A 20,054-nucleotide genomic window follows, 5' to 3' on the forward strand; every position below is an offset into this window, starting at 1 on the left:
ACCTCTTAGGTAGTATCACTTTGTCATTCAGCACCCACTCAATTTTATACTGCACAACGCTCAGAGCTTCAGCTTGAGTTACAGCTTCATTTGTAGGAAAAATGGCTTTAAAAAGGTCTGTATATGCTCAAGAGAGATAAACCTCTGCTTTGCAATCATCTGCTGTTTATGTGTTGGAATCCACAGGGTTCCTCACAAAAGCTGAATAGAGTTTACCAGTGTGAGGTTGCATAAGAGGAGTCTTTTCAGGTTGATGCTTCCTCACGGGTTTTATTAGAGTGTACAGTGCATTTAGAAAGTATTCAACCCCTTTACTTTGTGATGTGCCAACCTTATGCTACAATCATTTATATTTAATCTCTCTTAATCCACCCCACAATGATAAAGTGAAAGGATTTTGGAACATTTTGGAGAATTTATGAAAAAAGAAGAAAAAGAAAACAAACACTGACAGTGTTCAGATCAAGTACTTTGTGAAAGCACTTTAGCCAGCAATTAGAGCCTTGGGTCTTTTTGGGTATGACGTGAAAGTTTTGCACAGTGTTTGTTGCAAACTCCAAAGAGGCTTTCACAAGTCTTTTACTGAGGAGAGGCTACCGTCTGGCTGTGAACATCAGGTTCTAAAACACTTCTCTTAATGAGGTCTATCTCCACTGATTGCTCAGCTTGGCCATGTAACCAGCTCTAGGGGGAGACCTGGTTTTTCCATTTAAGAATTAGGGCCCCCATTGTGCTCTTTATCTTCCTTCCATCCATGCATGCATGCATGCATGCATGCATGCATGCATTTTGTGTCGCCTTCCCCAGATCTGTGCCTTGACAAAACCCTGTCTCTAAAGCTCTGTAGGTCAGCTGTGAGACCTTTATATAAACGTTCCTAATCATGTCCAATCCGTTGAATTCACCACAGGTGGACCCCAATCAAGGTGTTCACTTGTCTCAAAGATGATGAAGAGAAATGGGATTCACCTGAGGTTCATTTCAAGTGTTATAGCAAAGGGTCTGAATACTGAGGGTCATGTGATGTTTAAGCAAAAACTGGACTGTTATGTGCATGATGCATGAAGAAAAACTCTCCAGCCAATTCTATGACGTTGACAAGTGGTTTATTCAGCAGGAATGGTGAACAATTTGTCAGTATTTTTTTCTACAGAAGGCAATCGAGCACCATGAATAACAGCGCTGTAATCAAACAGTTTCTTGGACTTCTCAGGAAATGACATCTTTCTCATTAAACACCTCACAGAGTGGTGAATCTCTCACTCCCACATTTTAGACTTTATTAATTTATATTTCACACAAGTGACAGAGTGTTTGAATGATTTATAGTCAACATGATTGAAAGTTGGTTGCTGCAGCTTTCGTAAAAAAAAAAACTGATACACAGAAAGAGACTTTTGTCTGTCTCACTTCACTATGCATAACAATATAAGCGTTTTTTCAGGTACCAGATGCAGTGTCTGAATTGATGTCTTTGGTTTGTACAGTATATCTGAAAATCTGGAGGAACCCAAGTTGTTCCACAACCAGCTTATTTTTCATTTCAGCCGCCAGGCCGACTGGTAATATAATTTGTAAGAAATAGACACCAAAGATGGCTGCATATGTTGATCATTATTATCATACAGATACTTTTTTTTTTTATTTAATCAGTGAAAATAAGTCTTCTAACAAACGTTTTGGAACCTCCTGGCTTATTTCTAAAGTGAGACTTTGTAACGTTCTGAGGGAATAACAATTCTTCCTCTAACAAATTAATTCATAAGCAACTAAATGCACCGTTGCTCAATTCGGTATAGTGGCATTGCAATTTTGCCACTATAGCCTTTATTGGTCTGGTATGACCAGTAGCTTATGCAGGCTAATATTTGCTGGCAACGTTTGCAAACCAAAAGCAATAGTTTTACATTTAGGGAAATAATCTTATTTGCATTGTTGCCCAGAGTTAGATGAGAATATTGATAACACTCATGTCTGTAGGCGAAATATCAAGCTACAGCCAGAAGCCAGTTGGCTTAGCCTGTCATGACTACTGGAAATGATGAAACTGCTTACTTGGCTCATTTCAGCACACAAATCTTGTTTGTTTAATCTGTAAAAAAAAAAAAAAAATACCCATTGTAGGGTCCCTTCTTGTGTTATTTTGGGTGCCGGTAGGCGGCTTTTGTTGACTTTGCACAAAGGCAAGCAAGGTGATTCCTCCTGTTTCTTTTTGTGTAAAGATTAGCTGGCTGGCTGCTGGCTGAAGCCTTGTATTGTACTTTCACGTGAAAGATACGAAAGTGGTTTGGATCTTCTCAGCAAGAAAGTGAATTTCCCAAAACGTTGAACTATTCCTTTAAGCTAGACACTGTGTGACAGTAATGAGGACATTTGCTGATATTGTTGTTGTTGTCTACTTGTGTTCCTGTTACACTCCATTTAAGTGTGTCACAGATGAAAAAATAATGTCTGACTCAAGAAAATCTTGGGAAATGAAGGCAAATGTTTAATGCCATTATCCTGTAATTACCACTTGTAGCCACAGTGGCCGCTGTTCAGCAAAGGTTATGTAGTCTCGCGTTTAGTGTTTTTACTGATCAATACCTTGGCTTCCAGTGAGGTGCATGTAAAAACACACATCTCAGGACAGACAAAAGCACACCATGACCTTTAACAATCTTAATACAACTGGAAGAGTCACAGTTCACAGTACTTTTGTCAAGTTATTTGGCATAAGGGATCTATATTGAGAAAATAATTCAAAAACAGTAGAAAAAATAGCATTTTGCCTTCTTGGGACCACAACATGATATTTTCTTCTTTTTTTATCTCCATGCATTCACAGATTTCACAGATACATTTACTCGCTTACACTACTACCTTATTAAACAGCTTACAAATAAAAACACTATTAAAATGGTGGCCACAAGGCTGTGCAAAAGGGAAGACCTCCAATGTAAGCCCTGCCATCTGTCTGTATCAGCCATCTCTTGCAAGTAACAAACTACAAAATAGCACCATTATACAGTGGATAGGATTCTTAATACAGTTTTGTTATATGAAACCATCATGTACAATGAATGATAGGTATGCATAGGTTAACATAAATGGGAGTACTGTTTGATTATACACAGGCAGAGGAGTCAGAGATGAGATGTCTTGGGTTGTCTCTAACCCAATATAATTACTGTAAATCCGCATGGAGGCTTGAACAAACAGCCGTGACTGTCAGTCCTCATGCAAGGACTTCTCAGAACCGGCTTTGAACAAAAAGTGTGTGTGTGTGTGTGTGTGTGTGTGTTTGACCCTTACTCACAGTTATACAACTCTCATTTACACTGTGGGTGATTTTTCTGTGTGTTTTTGGACTGTTATATGTGTGCCGTATCTCATATTTCTCCAGGAAGACTTGTCATTTGGTTTGCAATATTTACCAAATAATCTAATCTGCATGTTACCCCAGTGGACTTTGTAACAGATGCTGTGGATTTTTGTTGAACCCTCGCCATGATGACAAATAATGCTGTCCAAGCGATAACTGAAGTAGCAAAGTTCTCGGCCTCCCTAAAAGACCAAACTATAACAGGCCGAGATTTATCAATCGTTTTAACTTCCCATCTACGTGGCTATTCTTAGTTTCTCCTCTTGCTTCAAATTTAAGTGTTGACAGATTTGGGAACATATTGTAAGTTCCTGTTTAAGAGAACAGAGAAAATATCTCTTTTTAGAGCGCTTGTTGACTTGCTGTGACTAACCTTTCATGACTTGCCCTTTACCTTGAATACAGGCCTCCAATTAGACTCAAATGTGGATCACCGGTTACTGGATTGTTGACAAAAATCTGATTTGGCCACAACAAACATTTTGCCTGATTGTTGCTATTTCACTTATTCCACTGACTAATGCCAAATTGCACTTTGAATCGGAATCTGAGTCTCTCCGACTGAAAGGATTTACCTCCACAAAGTTCAGGGGACAGGAGGGACCAATCATTCTCAAACATAGCCTGTCGCTCACTGATTGGCTGAAGCCCAGATCCGTTCCCACCTTTCCTGGAGCCAGGGGATGCTGCAGCTCACACATGGAGGTATAATAAGCTATTGTTTGTGTCTCAGCAGCTAAACTAGTCTTTTACATTGCATTAACAAAGAATTCTTTCCGATATGGAATGGTGCAGTGTATAAAATAATCACAAGATCCCTCAACAAACCCTTAAACACCACTTAACTCTCCGGTTTTAATCATTTTGATGAGCTTTCAGACCTTTGTTAGCATTCTTTTTGTTTTGTTTTACAGTGAACCATTCCACAGGGGTACCAGGTAAGGCCACTCCCTTCTCTCTTCCCAAGTTGCTGGGCATTTGTCCATTCCTTTTTTCCTTACATTCGGTAATTTCTGCCCCCAGTGTGGCCTCGACTTGAGTTTTTCTGATGAACTTCCTGCAAAAAAAGAGAACCACATTTTAGACTTGAGCAGAGACACAGTAGACGGGATAAAGTGAGCAAGCATTGGACAGAATTGGATCTTGGATAGTAAAAATACAACTTTTTTACAGAGTTAATGAACAGATGAGTGATCTAGAAGCCACTGCAAGAAGAGACAGACTAAACGTGATATGCTTGCTTCATTTCTGGACCTTGCATGTGTCAGTCTCTTTATGGTGAGATGTCAGCACATAATGTACAGTAGTAGAGTGGCGATGCCTGGGGAGCAGGAGGGCCACTGGGTCTACCACAAAAAACACTTACTTCCTTCTCTCGCTGCTAATGGTTTTCTTTTTTGAGAGAAGGGTAAAAAGTACTCAGTCGAATCTTAAAAGGATCACACTCTTCAGCAGGTTGGCAACACGAGGATGAAACAGAGTCTGCATTTAGACCTCACGCTATTTTTCTTTGACCAAAAGATAAAGATTTTAGAACAAAGACTGGTTACATGAATCTGTCTCCTTTCAAAATAAAGGTTGCACTGCTTTTGAAGCACTTGAAACTCAAATTTCAGAGTTGAGGGTTAAAAAGATACCACTAAAATGAAAAATAAAAAGGTATCAACTTGCATGCATACCTTGAAGGATGAATGACTATGTCCAGGTAAAGGTCTCTGTGGGAGGAAAATGAAGACACTTAAGTTGGATGAATTATTTTGTCTTGCTATAAAGTAAGCTGCTAGCGAACTTGAATATAATGACCCTTTAAAGTAACAGTACGTAACTTTAATTAGATGAGAAGTTTAAGCCCACCCTGATGTTTGCTAGCATGTAACTACAACCACCAGCTAGTTAGCTTAGCTTAGCATAAAGACTGGAAACAGGGTAAAGCTGTTTGCCTTGGTCTACCAGAAAGTGCCCAGCTTTTTTAAGTTTCATTCATTTGTGAGCTTAGGCTGGCTATGTCCAAAGATAACAAAATCAGACTTAAAAATAGCTGATTAACAAATGTTATCTTGTTTGTTTAATCCATACACAAAACGGAATGTAAAATGACAATTTACATTCACAGAAATTTTTTTGTATACTATTTCTTGGCTGTGCATCTGTGGGTAGAGCTAGCCTAACTGATTCCCCTGTCTTTATGCTAAGCTAAGCTACCACCTGCTTGCTGTAATTTCATACTGAATGAGCACATGTGTGTGTTGAATCAATCTTCTCATATAACACTCAGCAACAAGAAAAAAGCAATTTTAAAAAAATTCTCAGGCTATTATTAATGCATGCTGTAACAGAAGCTACCAAAAAAATTCTATACTATTTTTTTATACACATTTCCTGTTGAGTAAATCATTTTTATTGATCTGTTGGGTGCTGTGCTCACCTTCTTGCTTTTTGTCTTGTCTGGCTGCTGTGCTGTCCTTCGCTCTGTGCCCTTGTCCACTTTGTGCCCTGCGGTACTAACCTTAGGTACTCTCGGCATATCTGTGTGGCGCTGTGCACGGACAGAGCGAGCAGCCTTGCTTGTCTTGGCAGGTGCACAGTACATCTCAAGGCGCCGCAGCTCACAGCTTTGGAAGCAGCACTCGTCCACAATGCCACGTGACCGCCGTGCATTGGGGCCATAGCCTGTTGGTTTATCTGTTTGAGAAGAACAACAAAAGGAGTTAGTTAGCTTTGGCAACAACATAGCTGGTCATGTCTGCTAAATCTCTGGGTTACAAATTCCTTCTGTGCTGTTTTTTCATTGTTCAAGCTAACTGCATTTAAAATTTAAAGCTTCTTCTTCCAAGTCTTTCACCTCTAAAAAAAATTAAATACAAGAGCAAAAGTGTGAGGAATTATTTAAACAGCGTGTTTATCGGATCTAACGTTAGCCACAAACCTTAGCATGTCTGGCTATCTAGCTTACTGCTTACAGATGAAAAAAAGCCAGCATTACTTCCAAGGCCAGCAGCATTTTATACTACATTATTTTGTGGGGTTACAAGTTAAGCATATAAAAGAAAAGACCTGTTCATGACCAAATCCACCGTGTAGTATATCCCCACTGTGTCTTGGATGCTACATAGCAGTGTAGGCTAAAGCTATAGTTTCTCTGGCATGCCTATTGGATGAGGAAAAGCTTATACTCCAACCATGCCAGCCATATTTGTGATCTCAGATAGCCTTTTAGTTTATTTTTTTCTCTGTAACATGAAAAGTGAAACCTACAGTTTGAAAATACGCACAATAAATGATAAATCTAACATATGTCTTGCTTGTCCTTAAGCTAATCAGCTAAATTGTTTTCTATTAGAATGAAATAGTCTTATGTTACATTGTCTATGTTCCCTCAGCCCTGACCCTAAACCAAGATGATCAGTATTACTGCATCAATGAATACAAGGTCACATATCCAAAACATAAAACATGACCAGGGGTTGGGTAAATCTGCTTTTATCATTGTAAGCTAAGCTGTACATGTGCTGTGCGACAATGGAAAGCTTGACAGACTTAGTGACAGCAACAAAGGGGGAGGGGTCTGGCGAACATAGCGCCATTTCAACCATTATCTTACTCTGCTTAATATCTTTTAACAGAATTAATAAAACTAATTGCGACTAGAAGCCAGCTACAATGCCTGTTATAAAGCAATGATAATGACCAGGTCATGGGTCTTATTCCTCTGATACATAAACAGCCTTAATGACATGGATTTCTTCCGTGTACAATATACAGTGTATCACATTGCACACTATGGACTCTTTTTGGCAGCTGCTTCCCTGTGAAAAGGGGTCCGCAGTCACCCAAATGTTGAGAATATCACGCTCAGCCATTTTGGCCCTGGTATCATTTACACAGAGGCTGGTCCAGTGAGGCGAAACCACAAGCCCTCTGGGCCTGATCAACCTACAGAAACACCAAGGCGGGCTTTCAGGCCGCACCCCTGTTGGCAATGTACCACTGTTCATTCACATTTTCATTTGGCAGAAGCTTGAACACCCTGGAGTCTCTCTGGTAAAACATGGAAGACTAATGGCTAGATGCATCCAAGAAATTACCGTGAGTATAAGGCCAGTAGAGGTAAAAATTGTGTTAGTATAATGTCCTATTATCACTAACAGAAATGGGTAAAACATTATTTAAAGTGTGATACTTAGCTTGTTGACTCAGTGGCTACATCAAGTTACCAACAGTCACTTCCTTTTTCAACTCCCTTACCCCCTCAACCCACCCTCTTTTGGTGGCCTTAGAAAAACGCAGACTCTCCATTAACAATTCCCTGCTCACCTTGAGCAACATAGCCCTGATGGGCTTTTCCCTGTTACCAAATAAAATAATAATAATTTAATATGGCATTTACAAGGAGGAAATGCCTTTCCCTCTCAGAGTTAATAGCTCTTGGCTCAGAAGCCTGCCAGTGCTGACAAAGTGCATTAACTTCTGCTCTCTGTCTGCCTTGTCCTGAAAATGTTGTTCTGGACCAACTGTCTGGACAGAGAGCAGCTTCCATTCAGAAACAGTCAACTGGGAAGCTTTCATGTTGCACATCAGGTAAAATGATGCTAAAAATACACTGTGCACCTGCATTATTTAGGGAACAGAAGAACAGGATTCCAGATCTCAAACTGCCAAAAGGAATGTGTTAAATTAAATATGTAGATGACAAAAACCCTAATTTAGCTTTTGACATTTTTATAATTCCAAATGTACTGACAGCTACACCTTCTGTAATTAATTTTTTCCAGTCCTTTCAGTCATCTAAACCAGGGATCTTCAACAAAGGGGTTCAAGACCCTTAGGGGGGGGGTCCTGAGAGTCAATGCAGGGCGCCTCCAAATCATTGTCTTACCATGAATCAAACATATTATTAGGAAATATACATCCCCATTGATGATAGGCTTACTGGCCCATAGGATTTAATGTAGTATGTTTAACATTAAAACAACAATGATCAGGATATTTTAATAGCTTAGTATTCTTGCAAAAAAAGTTGTAGGCCTGCCCTACACGTTTTTGTGGTGTACTGTATTTTACTGTACCTGTTTAATATGCAACTTAATTTCTACTATATAGCCTTTATAGTAGGGGTCCCTGCTTTGTCTCTCCTTCAGTTAAGGGGTCCTTGGCTTAAAAACGCTTGAAGACATCTGATCTAAACAATCTAAATTCTCTATTTCCTCCCTATGAGGCGTATCAGTGGGACTAGCCTTGGCAGATATTTTAACACCTGATTTTTTAGAAAGAGAGAAATGTGACGTTGAGTCCTGGCTGGTGATTATATAATTGCTGCTGAAAGCCAAAAGAGGGGCCATGCTTTGTTGCCTGGCTTGTTTTTCAATCCCTCCCAATAAAGCCTTACCAATTAACATCCGCTATTATTCTGAAAATAGCTTGCAACCCTGCTGTCCAAACAGCTGGAAGCGAGAGAAAAATCAGCTGGCACCAGTTGTAACATAGGATAATCAGCTCGGGCAGGTTTGAGAAAAAACATGCCTGTCATAATCAGGTCTAAAAGCTTTTAAAGGTTTTAAATGCTTAAATTCCATGGATAGCTGCTGTAATCCTCAAAAACAAAGAGCTGTTTGCTGTGACTGTAGTTAAACAAATAAGGGTAAACAGCCTTTTGTGCTAGTCACCTCTCGGCCCTCTTCTGTTTGAAATGGAGTCTGGACGGAGGATGCAGGGATCAGCCACGTTGATAACGGAGGGTTTCAGGTCAGATTAGAAAGCGCGAGTCAGTGTTTGAGCCATCACGAAGAGGCTGAGTGACTTGATTTTTGTCTATGTTTTACTTATGTTCAAGGGGGAAAATGGCTAAATACTTTCTGCACATATACATTGAGAAATTAACGACTTTAGTAGCCCAACGAGAGATAGTTTATTTAAAGGACTGTGCCACAAAAATCGGTTCGTGTAAAATGTTGAGTATCAAATACAGGATTACCATGTAGTTTAAAAAGGTTTGTGGCTTGCTTCTTTGCAGAGGACGTCAATGTGTTAAAAATTCTCAAAGCCGTATATCTTGCAAACACTTTCTGCGCAACACAGTTAAATAACCGTACATCTTCAATGTTGCGAAGCACCGCCAGATGTAGCATAATGTGACGTAACTTGAAGATCGAGGCGTGGAATAAAGTATTCAAGTCCAGTGCAATGACAAATCTATAGAGTACTAGCAGCCCGGGGTTGCAGGGGCTCATACTGCCGGATATCAGCGAAACAACGAAATACACTTGAGGACTGCTAGTTAGAATAAAACATCCATGAGTTTAAAAGTTTGTCAAATGTCATGACACTGTTTAGTTTTTTTTCTTACTAGCAGAAAGGATTTAACAACGTTTTTATTAATTTCATTCTAGTCTCTGCCTCGATGACATTCACGTTGTAAGTACGCATGTACATGTGCTTGACTGACCAAAACACCACCTTACTGACTTACATTATTAAGCGCAGCAACCCGTTGATGGAGCTGTAGCTTCTAAGTCACCCCAATCGTTGGTCTGGTTGGTTGAAGGACTCTCCATTTACATACAGAGTCATTTGAACTATGCACCTAACCGCTCTTGTGCAGAGAATATACAGAGCAGACCCCCCAGACCAATGCTCAATCTCAAATCTATCGAGCTTGGCTTGGTTTTGTGATAGCCAGACTACTCACAGAGGTCTCATTGAAATGAATGAGGGGGCTGCGTGTTTTAACAAACTTATGCTGCAGCAGTGGTTTGAGGAGTTCCTATGGATGTTTTAATATGTTCTGCACATTTATATTCTGTTTTCCATAACACTCAGTTGCCTTTGGAAGAAATTGTATCTGCCAAGAATCCAAGCTGGCTACAGCTGTCGTCCGCCACGAATGAGCCCACTACGAACTTTCCAGGACCACCTTTAACATGTTTGAAACTATAAAGAGTATTCCTTTGGAGTGCAAGCATTGTTTTTCACCAAAAACTTTGCAGTGGCACCAACTGTCTTTGACCTGTCAAATTTGACTAAGTGTTTCTTCTGATGCCATAGCACTGCTCCATCTAACATCCTTCGGTGTTTGACAGACTCAGCACACATAGCGTTCATTCCTCCAAAGAGCGGCACTGGAGAGAGATGGCTGGATTCCCCCATTCCAGAGTGGCACAGAAAGCATCTGAGTTTTACAGCTTGGTCATGGTCAATAAAAACCAGTGGATTCTTGGAGCCTGTGCACTGCTCGTCCTACAAAGTGTCAAGCAGTTTACGGCTGGGCAGGGACTATAAGAGCTGCTAAAGTACTGGAAACTACCTCTTTATCACTGGTACCACAAAGAGTTTATGGCGAGTGAAGTGTTCCTCGCATTACTGCGCCACTAGAATCCCAGCTACTAGCCTTTAGTGATCAAAATGGATTTATTCTAAGACATCATATAGAAATCATTGAGTTATACAAAATAAGAAACTAAAGAAATTATAACTAAAATATAATAAAGTGATAACAAATGTATTGAGTTATTTGACTTTGATAGCCATTCAGTAAATTGGGCAAAGATGCGTGAAATAATTTAACTATATTATGAAAAAAATCAATTTTTCTGGGATCTTGGGTGTTATTTTGTATTTCTAGTGCTTCCACACGCATACAAACTTGGGGGGGGAAACGATCCAAGCTGTTTTGAGTGAGATACAGGTTTCTGAATGTTCTCTGCCTTCAGTCTCCGGGTGAGCTGTTTAAAATCTGCAACTAGCCGAGACGAGGTGGCTAACGGTAGCATGCTAGCGCCGCATAATAGCTCATTCTCAATGACATAAACTGCTACAACACACACCAGTTCACTGTAAACTTCAAAAGAACTACTTCCATGTCCCTGTTCTGCAAGTATTCAGCAAGTGACCCTTGTTTAGAAGAAGTCTCCCAGCTAATCCTGCCTTGTACTGAACAAAGTTGGAGAAAGAGTTATCTAGCTGATCTGATCTTAGCGAGCTCAGCATGTGTGACTCCCAACAAAGATAGTAAAGCAGTGAGATGTCTCACTCTGGTGAAAACAGGATCTGCCGCAATGTGCAATAAAACCCAAATAGGGTGTTTTTTGAAAATGCAACAATGTAAACCTATTCTGGTACAACTCAAAATACAATTATGACCCTGGAAATGAGCATAATGTGGGCGCTTTAAGGGTTTACCTGATGAAGGTAAAATCAAGGTCAGAGGTTAGAGGTTCTTTGGTGACCAACATGCATCAATAATAAGATTTGTATTTGTTGAGGGGGTTAGACAGCTTTGCCCCTTGCTGCCGTATCTATGTTATTAAAATGTTGGTAATAAAGTGAGTACAAGTGATCCAAAGTGTGCAGTATTCTTTGCTTCATTTAAAAATGGAATACCAAATAAAAGATGATTCATGAGACTACCTAAGGTGAAGAAGAATGTCAAAAAGCTCCAGGATAACAACTACGTTGGTGATCTCTGCCCTAATGCAACTAGATATATCCTTGTTTTTTCTTTGTAGAGGTCCTACATTATGTGACTGGATTAAACGGATGAACAGTTTTAAATGTAAGTACTGTTTAGTCCCAGAGGTTCCTCATATCATATCTAAATCTGGAGGACGCCTGCCTGTCCTTTTAATGAGATACCTCTTTGTTCCGCCGAGCAGTTATTCACAGAAGGGTCACAGATTTTTAGTTCAGGTCTTATTGGGAAAACGACACCTTTCCTCAGTGATGGAGAGGACACAGGAGGTCTTTCTTCAGATCTCAGTGCCTTCTACTGTGTGTTCAGGTCCAGTGTAAATAGAGGGAGGGAGGGAGGGGAGAGGGTGTCCTGATCATCCTGTAAGCCACATAATCCCCTGCTGCTGAGGGACAAGGCCTAGCTAAGTGTGTGTGTGTGTGTGTGTGTGTGTGTGTTTGTGTGCATGTGTGTGTGTGTGTGTGTTTGTGTGTGCATGCGTGTGTGCATGCAGGCATGAATGCATGTGACATGCTATTTGCAATGCATACCTCTCCAGCTCCAGTGGCTTTTAATAAAATTGACAGGGACTAACACTGAACGTCTCAGATTTCGGTCTCATCAATGGCTGCTAAAACGAATTTCCCCTCTCCTTTCCACCTTCAACTCACATGCCATCACTACAAGCCAAAACACACACACACAAAAAAATGTGTTTTGTATTTGGCTGAACTTTGTGTATGAGCAATTAGCTCTTGGCCCAAAATGATGGATAATTCCATCTCGTCGTAATTCAAGAGAGTTTTCGTATCATTCATTTCACAGAAATCAACAGCAAGATTAAGTATCTCATGCTTACTGTAGAAAGAAATGTGAATATTTTAGCATGAACTGATCAAATATGAAGTGACTTAGGACTGGGAGCCACTTAGCACTCACATTTTAGCCAAAAAACTCCCATTACAGATCTGATTCATGGAATGAACAGCGCAATGAAATCACCCCATGGTCCTGCCTGCTAAAGCATTACAAAGACAACTGAGGATTTCTAGGTCAGGCTAATAATTGGAAAAACTGACTACGAGTGCGGGGGTTTTCTTTACCATAGACCGCAGTTAGTTTCATTACTTAAAATAAGAAGAACTTCTACCAACTTGTATTTAAAATTTCTATCAGGGTAGGAAACCTGTGGTCTTTAAAATGCAAGTGTGCTATTTTACTGGTGACATGCGTAAGGTGGATTGGCAAAGGCCACACTGTCTCTGGACACATTATCAATCAGAGGGCTGCCAAGTTCAACATGGCCAGACTGAAGGGGAAGAGTTCAGGGAAAGGAGCACGCCTCCTTTGGCCAAGCTGTTACGCTGCCGGGTCCCACAGATGACAGAATCCAAATGGATTCTCCAGATATTTCTATGCAGCCACTGGTATATGTGGCGACCAGAAGAGAGGAGAAAAAGGAATGACAGAGAGAATATGAGAGAGTGAGAGAAACAGAGGAAGACAGGGAGCAGCATACTTTCCGAGGCAAAGCACCCTGCTGCTCAAACCTCGAGCCTCTTTAGAAAAAGGATGGAGTGTTTGTGAAATGTACCTCTTTTTCAACACAGGAAAATGTGGCATTGATAGATGGATGGTGTGCAGTTCAGTGGCTGCACAGTGTAAGGTAATGCGGGAAAGATAAATACATTCCCCATACCACAAAAAGGTCTCTTCCTGTTTAAAAAGTGAATCCTGCATGAGGATTCATGAGTTACAGTACATTGGCCTCCGTTTAACACTTTCTCATGAGAAGAACATGGACAGTAGTGCTGCACTTCTTTTGCCTGTAGTAAAAGTCTGCAATCAGCAGACCACAATTTGTCACATTATCACATCATCCAATCTCTGGACGCCCTCGAACCTTGTCAACATCTCGAAGCATTTCATCAGCTTTAAGCTACAGCTGCATTGGGACCATTTAGCAAGAAAAACACTGACCAAAATGTAATTGCAATCACCATCCAAGAAAAGAAAGCTAAGTCTTGGTGTAAAAGACTTGATATTTGCATCATGTAGATGCAAAATGTGATGCATGATTTACTAAAAAGCCCTCTTTGATCTCATAGTCCACGTCTCTCAGCCTAAACAAAGAGAACATGGTCATTTACAGCAGAGAAGTGCTGCAGCAGAGGGAATCCAAAGACCAGAAAGTCTTAACTGGCAGAAAACTGGCAATTGAGAAGGCTGTCATGACCACTTGGGACCACAGCATGTGGGTGCTGCCAGCAGCATCTGGACGAACAAGACTTGCAGCTTTGCAGCAGCTTGGTGACTCTCCAACAAACTCTCTGGCAAACACTGTACAAGGGGCCCGATGCAGAGAATGATGTTGACTGGTCTTGGAAAAGCTGCAAGCAGGGGTGGAGAATTGTTGCAGTGGGATGGTGGGGAGCAGCAGCAAGGTGCATGGTGACACAACTGCCAGACAGAAGGTTTATATTGGATGATTCTGCAAAAAAACGTTGGATGGCATTCAATGACATTTTATAATGGTCTAAAATAAGTATTTCTGCAATGTCGATGCATGGCAATAACAATAATTAAAGAATTAGGATTGATAGGATAAGGGTTAGGGTTAAGGGTTAGACTAAGTTTTAGGGTGGGACTGAACACAACCACTTCCACACCATCACTTTCCATCTAGCTACATATAGAAAACACCACTTTCTTCATTAGTACAAACAGTTGACATTGTACATAAATCGCATGCCACAAATCATCTAATAATTCTAAGCCATACTGGGCTGTGGATGGACAAGAAGGGAGCATGCAACGGACCTGAGAGGTCTGACGGTGCAGCCCAACATAACTTGCAAAATACATCCATATTAAACAACATTTATTGCACATCCAATGTCAATCTGCAGTGCAAATACAGGAAGTAGTGCCCTCTCAGTGTAGGCAAATGTAGAATGGAGATTGGGATGGTGGATCCAGATGTAGCACGTCTGGCTGTCATGCAGGAAACCAAAGTTTATGTCCTTTATTGACTACAGTCTTTTGCTACCCTTAACCTTAACCACATTATGTGTTGTAATGCACACATTGGCATTGGCACATGGCATTGGACGTTGCACTGGATTTAAATAGCACTGCATTCAATTATCCAGTATCCAGTTCTTGTCTGGCGATAGTGTTGGATGGTCAGAGCTCTGGGAGGCTTCTTTGCCCATTACCACAATGGTTTTAAAAGAACAATGATGGAGCCTATCTTCAGCGGTTTTGTAAAAGAACGCTTTGTTGGTATTACGAGCAGGCGCTAAAAGCTGCAAGCAGGTATCATAAACACAATCCCCCTTAACAATAAAACATTCTACTGAGCACAACAGGTCACGGATTTGGTTGAAGTGTGGAAAAAGTTCTCAGATAATGCAAAACTTTGAGCTTTTCAGAAGAATCAAAGACTTGAAATGTTGATGTATAGAAAGATAGATACATTTTCCCAAAATCTTTCCAGGCACTCTTTGTTGCTTCAAACACCTAAACAGCATTTCTTGTTAGAAACACCATGATGTCTAAGAATCAAGAGCACCACATGCAGTGCATGTGCTGTTCCCGACTAAATGGGCAGCAGGGGATATAGGCCATCAGGCCATCAAAACTCTGAACGAACTGCAGAGCGGACTTCAAAATGGCCATATATCAGCAGGTTATAACTTGTGAAATGTTGTACAGACTTTCATGGTCCCCAGAGGATGAATCCTCACAACTATTTCTCTGGTACCACCATGAAGTTCTGTGTGGAATGTCTTAATAACTTGCAGCGGCTGGTTGATGGTTTTACATTAAAATTGTCTCTTTAAGAATGACTTGTAATAACTTTGGTGATCACTTCAATTTTCCTATAGCGCCATCATCAGGTTTACATTTTAAAGTTTGCCTACTACTTTGGATTATGACCAAATACCTGCAAAACTAATGACATTGCAAGTTGGAATATAGCCTAGCTCAAGAACAGTTTAGTACATACAGTGTACAGTCTCACAGAGCTGCTAGCATGGCTGTTCTTTGTTAATATCGTACCAATAACATTTACTATTTTTGTTGCTTTAGATTTGCTTACTATATACTGGCCACTTCTACATTACTCCCCCACTGTACAGAGACTGGGATTCAAAGACTGGCCCCCTCCTGGCCCCTAATCTTCCATCAGTCACCAAGTTCTCAAGAAGGTGTACAAACCACTCCAGGTTCAGGTTGAGGCGAAAGCAATCAATTACTGGAAAAGAGAACACTATAGATGCTGCTGATTTCCCACAGAAATCTTATATCTTCTTTTCTTTTTGAAATTGGCAGCTGACAAAGTCTACCACATGTGGAAAATCTTTCATAACTTTGGGACCGAACCAAACCATTAATAATGGATTGTTATGCAAAGCGGCACAGGAGTCACAGGGACAATCAATTATTATAGTCATTTTAACATGACATTTGGGGAGAAGTGATGCTCCTCCAGGACATTATGTGCAAATTGGCCTAATTGGAGGATGTCAGCCAAAGAAATGTGAATAATGAGGTTAAAAACCTTGGCTCTATGGCGTTTTGTTGGCGATGCTGCTAATGTACAGTCACGCTGCTCGTCTCTGACAGAGAGATCAGGATCCATGTCCTGAGAAACCCTGGCAGCTAGTGGAACATTGCACCTAACCTAGGTTGCTTCATATATCCTGTGCTGTTCTGGGCTGGGTTGTACCCTTAATGGAAAAATCTGAGATTTAAATCCTGGATTGTTGGTGGAGGGTTTTCTTTGGGTCGCTTTCCCTTCTCTGGTGGAAAAAAAGAAAAACTCCACAGTAACATTTAGATTCTACCCCTCCTCTTTCTCAGAGATAGTCAGCCAAATTCCACTTAAAGCCCTTTACCCACGCGCAAAACAGGGATTCGCCACCAACAGTATAGGTAATTACCATTATTCCACATTTAGATTAAGTTTGCTTGTTCAAAATCTGGGCTCCTGTCCATCAATGAGAGTGGAGCAGTAAAACATATGTGCAGGGATGAATGTGAACTTAAAGAGAAGATGTAACCGTGAAAGAGTGATGAATGATAGAAGAAAGGGAACAATAATGCTGGGAAAGGAAAGTCGAGACAAGATGTCAAACCGGCTGCTTTTTTATTTATGAGCTTGCTGGAGCTGGAGAGCTCTGGGACAGATACAGCCAACCTTTATGAATAAATAAAAAGGTGCACTTACTGAAATAAAAGCCTCTCTCTCCGCACACAAACTGCAGCGTGTCGACCAGCTCCGCCCCGCACAGGGTCTCTGGGCCCGCCCCTGTTGCCGTCGGAGTCAGGGTGAGGACGCACAGCAGTAGTGAGAGGGTGTGGCTACAGGAGATACAGCACATCGCACTCTGCAGCACAGGGAGAGAGGGAGAGCTTTAACATGTCAGCCAGAGCATCACCAGAGAGAGATTTTCATTGAGTTTAAGCAGTCACACTTTTATAGTCACTGCTTTCATATACTGGCAACTGAGTAAATCTGCTGTGACAGTTGGTGGCCAAGCGCCTTGCTCAATGACACATCGGTGATGGCAACACTAAACATGTTTCCACATAAGATTGAACCCAGTGAGCTGAAGGCTTGTTTCCCTAACTACCAGGCTTTCGCTCTCCTAAAACTTTACAGGAGTTTGGATATGTGGAGGAAAACGTATTAAATCCAAACTACCATTTGGTGCCGGAGTCAAACAAGAGGCTGCCCGGCTCAGATGCTCCCGAGCGCCTGCGCGCAGGCGAGCATGCGCGTCCAAATTTAAAACATACTTCTCTCATTATCATCTCGATATTCAGCCCCTGTCGCCTACATGTCTTCCTAAGTTAATAAGAAACCGTATTAATTAATTAAATTAAAAAATATATAGTTAATCACCAATTGGTAATGAGGCTTCATCATTCATCCCTGTGCCAAAAACAGCTGTCAGCGCGTTGTTAGGCACAGAACTACACCAAAAGTGCTTAAAAATTTAAAAAATAGGAGATTCAAAAAGCACCAGGGATCTTTCTGATCCAAACTGTGTGATGGAAAACGGCTCTCCCGCCAAACCCAGCCGAGGAAGCTGTGTGGGCCAAATATACATAATAAAACGAATAAACACAGGACACATCCATCCACATCACAACCCCGACCGCACGGCCCGACGCCCTTCCTTATTTCACGTTAAGCTCTCCTCTGTCTTTACCCCGCAGCCTCAGGTTCTCAGGTTAGATATTTAGCACTCAATAATGCAGACTCAGCAGTAAATACTTTGAAAGTTGCAGAGCTGCATTAGGACTTTCTGGTGAAAAAAAAGCGCATGGCGCACAGAAGCCCTGAGGATGAAAAGCCATTCATCCGAGCAGTGGAACGCATGCACAATTCATGTCAAAATCTCCAAAAGAAAACAAAAAAAAGAAGTCATTTAAAGCAGAAGGTGAACAATCTCTTGCTAACTGTTGAAAAAGGAAATATCATCAAGTCATGCAGAACAGTTGCTGAATAACTGAATAAAAATGATAAAAATCAGAATAAATCCCCATTTGTCATGCACTTAAAAACAGTTAAATAATCAAACTTGTTTGAGTTGAAATAGGCAAGGATGCTCTGTGCACATATAGAGCAAGGTGATAAATATATAGTGTCAAAGGAAAGCAGGTAAGTTACCTTAAAGACATCACATAAATGCCACTGAAAGGAAAGAGCGCTAGACATCCCCACGGGTCTCCGCAAGACAAAGCCCGGCGAAAATGAACTTGTTTGAAGTCATTAAAAACGGGGAGAAAGAGGATGAGATGCGGGCAATGTCACATCTCAATATTCCGACTTTGTTCCATTGCGCAGGCTCGTTTTGGAGAAGTGAGATTTAGCGAACAGGAGACGGATTTAGAGAGAAAATCCCTCACATTTATCTACATTACACAGACATTTTCAACAGGAAACAGCTGGGGCAGCATTTGCCTCCTACTCGTCCTAAGTTATTCATTAAGGATTTTGGGCACATATTCAAATCACGTCATTTCTCTTTTTTCTCTCAGAACGGGATTGAATTTTGATCTCTGTAAGACTTGGTTAGTAGTTCAGATCAAGATAGAAAAAGCCGTGCTGCCCCACCAGCAGCTCCCACTCACACAGATCACTGTTCTGTGCGCTGAAAGCTCATGGAGGAGAAGTTAAAGACTAGCTGGAGGTTTAGACGGCTGCTGCTTGTTGTGCATCATTTGGCACTGCAGTAACTCAGCAGCCCTTCCATCCGAGGTCTGATTTGATTAACTCAAAAATGAATCATTAAAAACACTTTCCCACTTAGTCCCAAATGTAGGCTACCACTAACTTGAATGTCCAATAAGAACAAAATGAAAACAGCCACATGTGATATGTGAGTGAATATAAAAAAGAAATTGTATTGCAATGCTGAGCAAATATATAACCTGAGATAACCAGAAAAGTCTAATCTGAAATCCTGTTCTCTCTCAACTCTGTGCTTATGTGCAGGATTTATTCCTTTTTTCCCACTTTTTTCTGTGATTTCTTCTCAGAAATAAGGAATTGCTCTGGTTTCTGTGTCGATACATATAGGTTGTCGGCCAATGAGATCTAATGACATTTGATGTGTTGAAGAACTGAGTGACTGATGTGAAAAAAGTGTGGAAAACAAAAAAAACGTTTGCATTTATGAGAAGAAATACATTTATTTCATATTTTGGCCAACTTCCTTAAAGCAAACTACAGAGCCAGATGTTGCTGTAAGACTTGATGGCACCCCCTGTGTAGAGCCACCCACCCTCATGAGTTACAGCGAGGGACCCGGTTCCCACTGTGCCATACATGACAGACCACAGCTTCACACGAGGCCAGGGCTTAAAGAGACTTGTTTCCATCAGGACTGGCATATCAACACTGATCCAAGCACTGAACACGAGATCAGTGCTGTGACCCAATCATAAAACAGGACACCAGCACGTATCCCAGCATGCTTGGCCAGTGTGTTGAAGTGCATCACACGCAGGGTCGGATCCAAAGGGGGTCGAGGCTAAAAACAAGCAACAGTTAGGGTTGTTGGAGTAAAGTGGGTCACAACAAAAACAGATCAAATGTCCTGACGTGACACCAACAGCACTGAATGGCACTCATGGCACTGAGGCTGCAGAGACCACTCCTATCAAAACTTATAAATCAGTGGTTTCAAGCACGAGGGTCAGGGCTCTTGAAGGGGCCGGAAGATAAAT

General features: G+C 41.1%; 1 protein-coding gene across 1 annotated transcript; it reads right to left on the reverse strand.

Moving 5' to 3' along the window:
* Positions 1–1,089: 1,089 nt before the first annotated feature.
* On the reverse strand, positions 1,090–18,953 carry igf1 (insulin-like growth factor 1). The gene is made up of 5 exons (XM_034863601.1): positions 18,493–18,953; positions 17,044–17,203; positions 5,790–6,046; positions 5,044–5,079; positions 1,090–4,421 (listed from the first exon to the last, which is right to left on the reverse strand). Exons 1-5 carry the CDS (start codon positions 18,538–18,540, stop codon positions 4,362–4,364), a joined length of 561 nt encoding a protein of 186 aa, XP_034719492.1. The 5' UTR covers positions 18,541–18,953; the 3' UTR covers positions 1,090–4,361.
* Between the last annotated feature and the right edge of the window lie 1,101 nt (positions 18,954–20,054).

This window comes from Etheostoma cragini, chromosome 23 (assembly GCF_013103735.1).
Source record: "Etheostoma cragini isolate CJK2018 chromosome 23, CSU_Ecrag_1.0, whole genome shotgun sequence".
Classification (NCBI taxonomy): Eukaryota; Metazoa; Chordata; class Actinopteri; order Perciformes; family Percidae; genus Etheostoma; species Etheostoma cragini.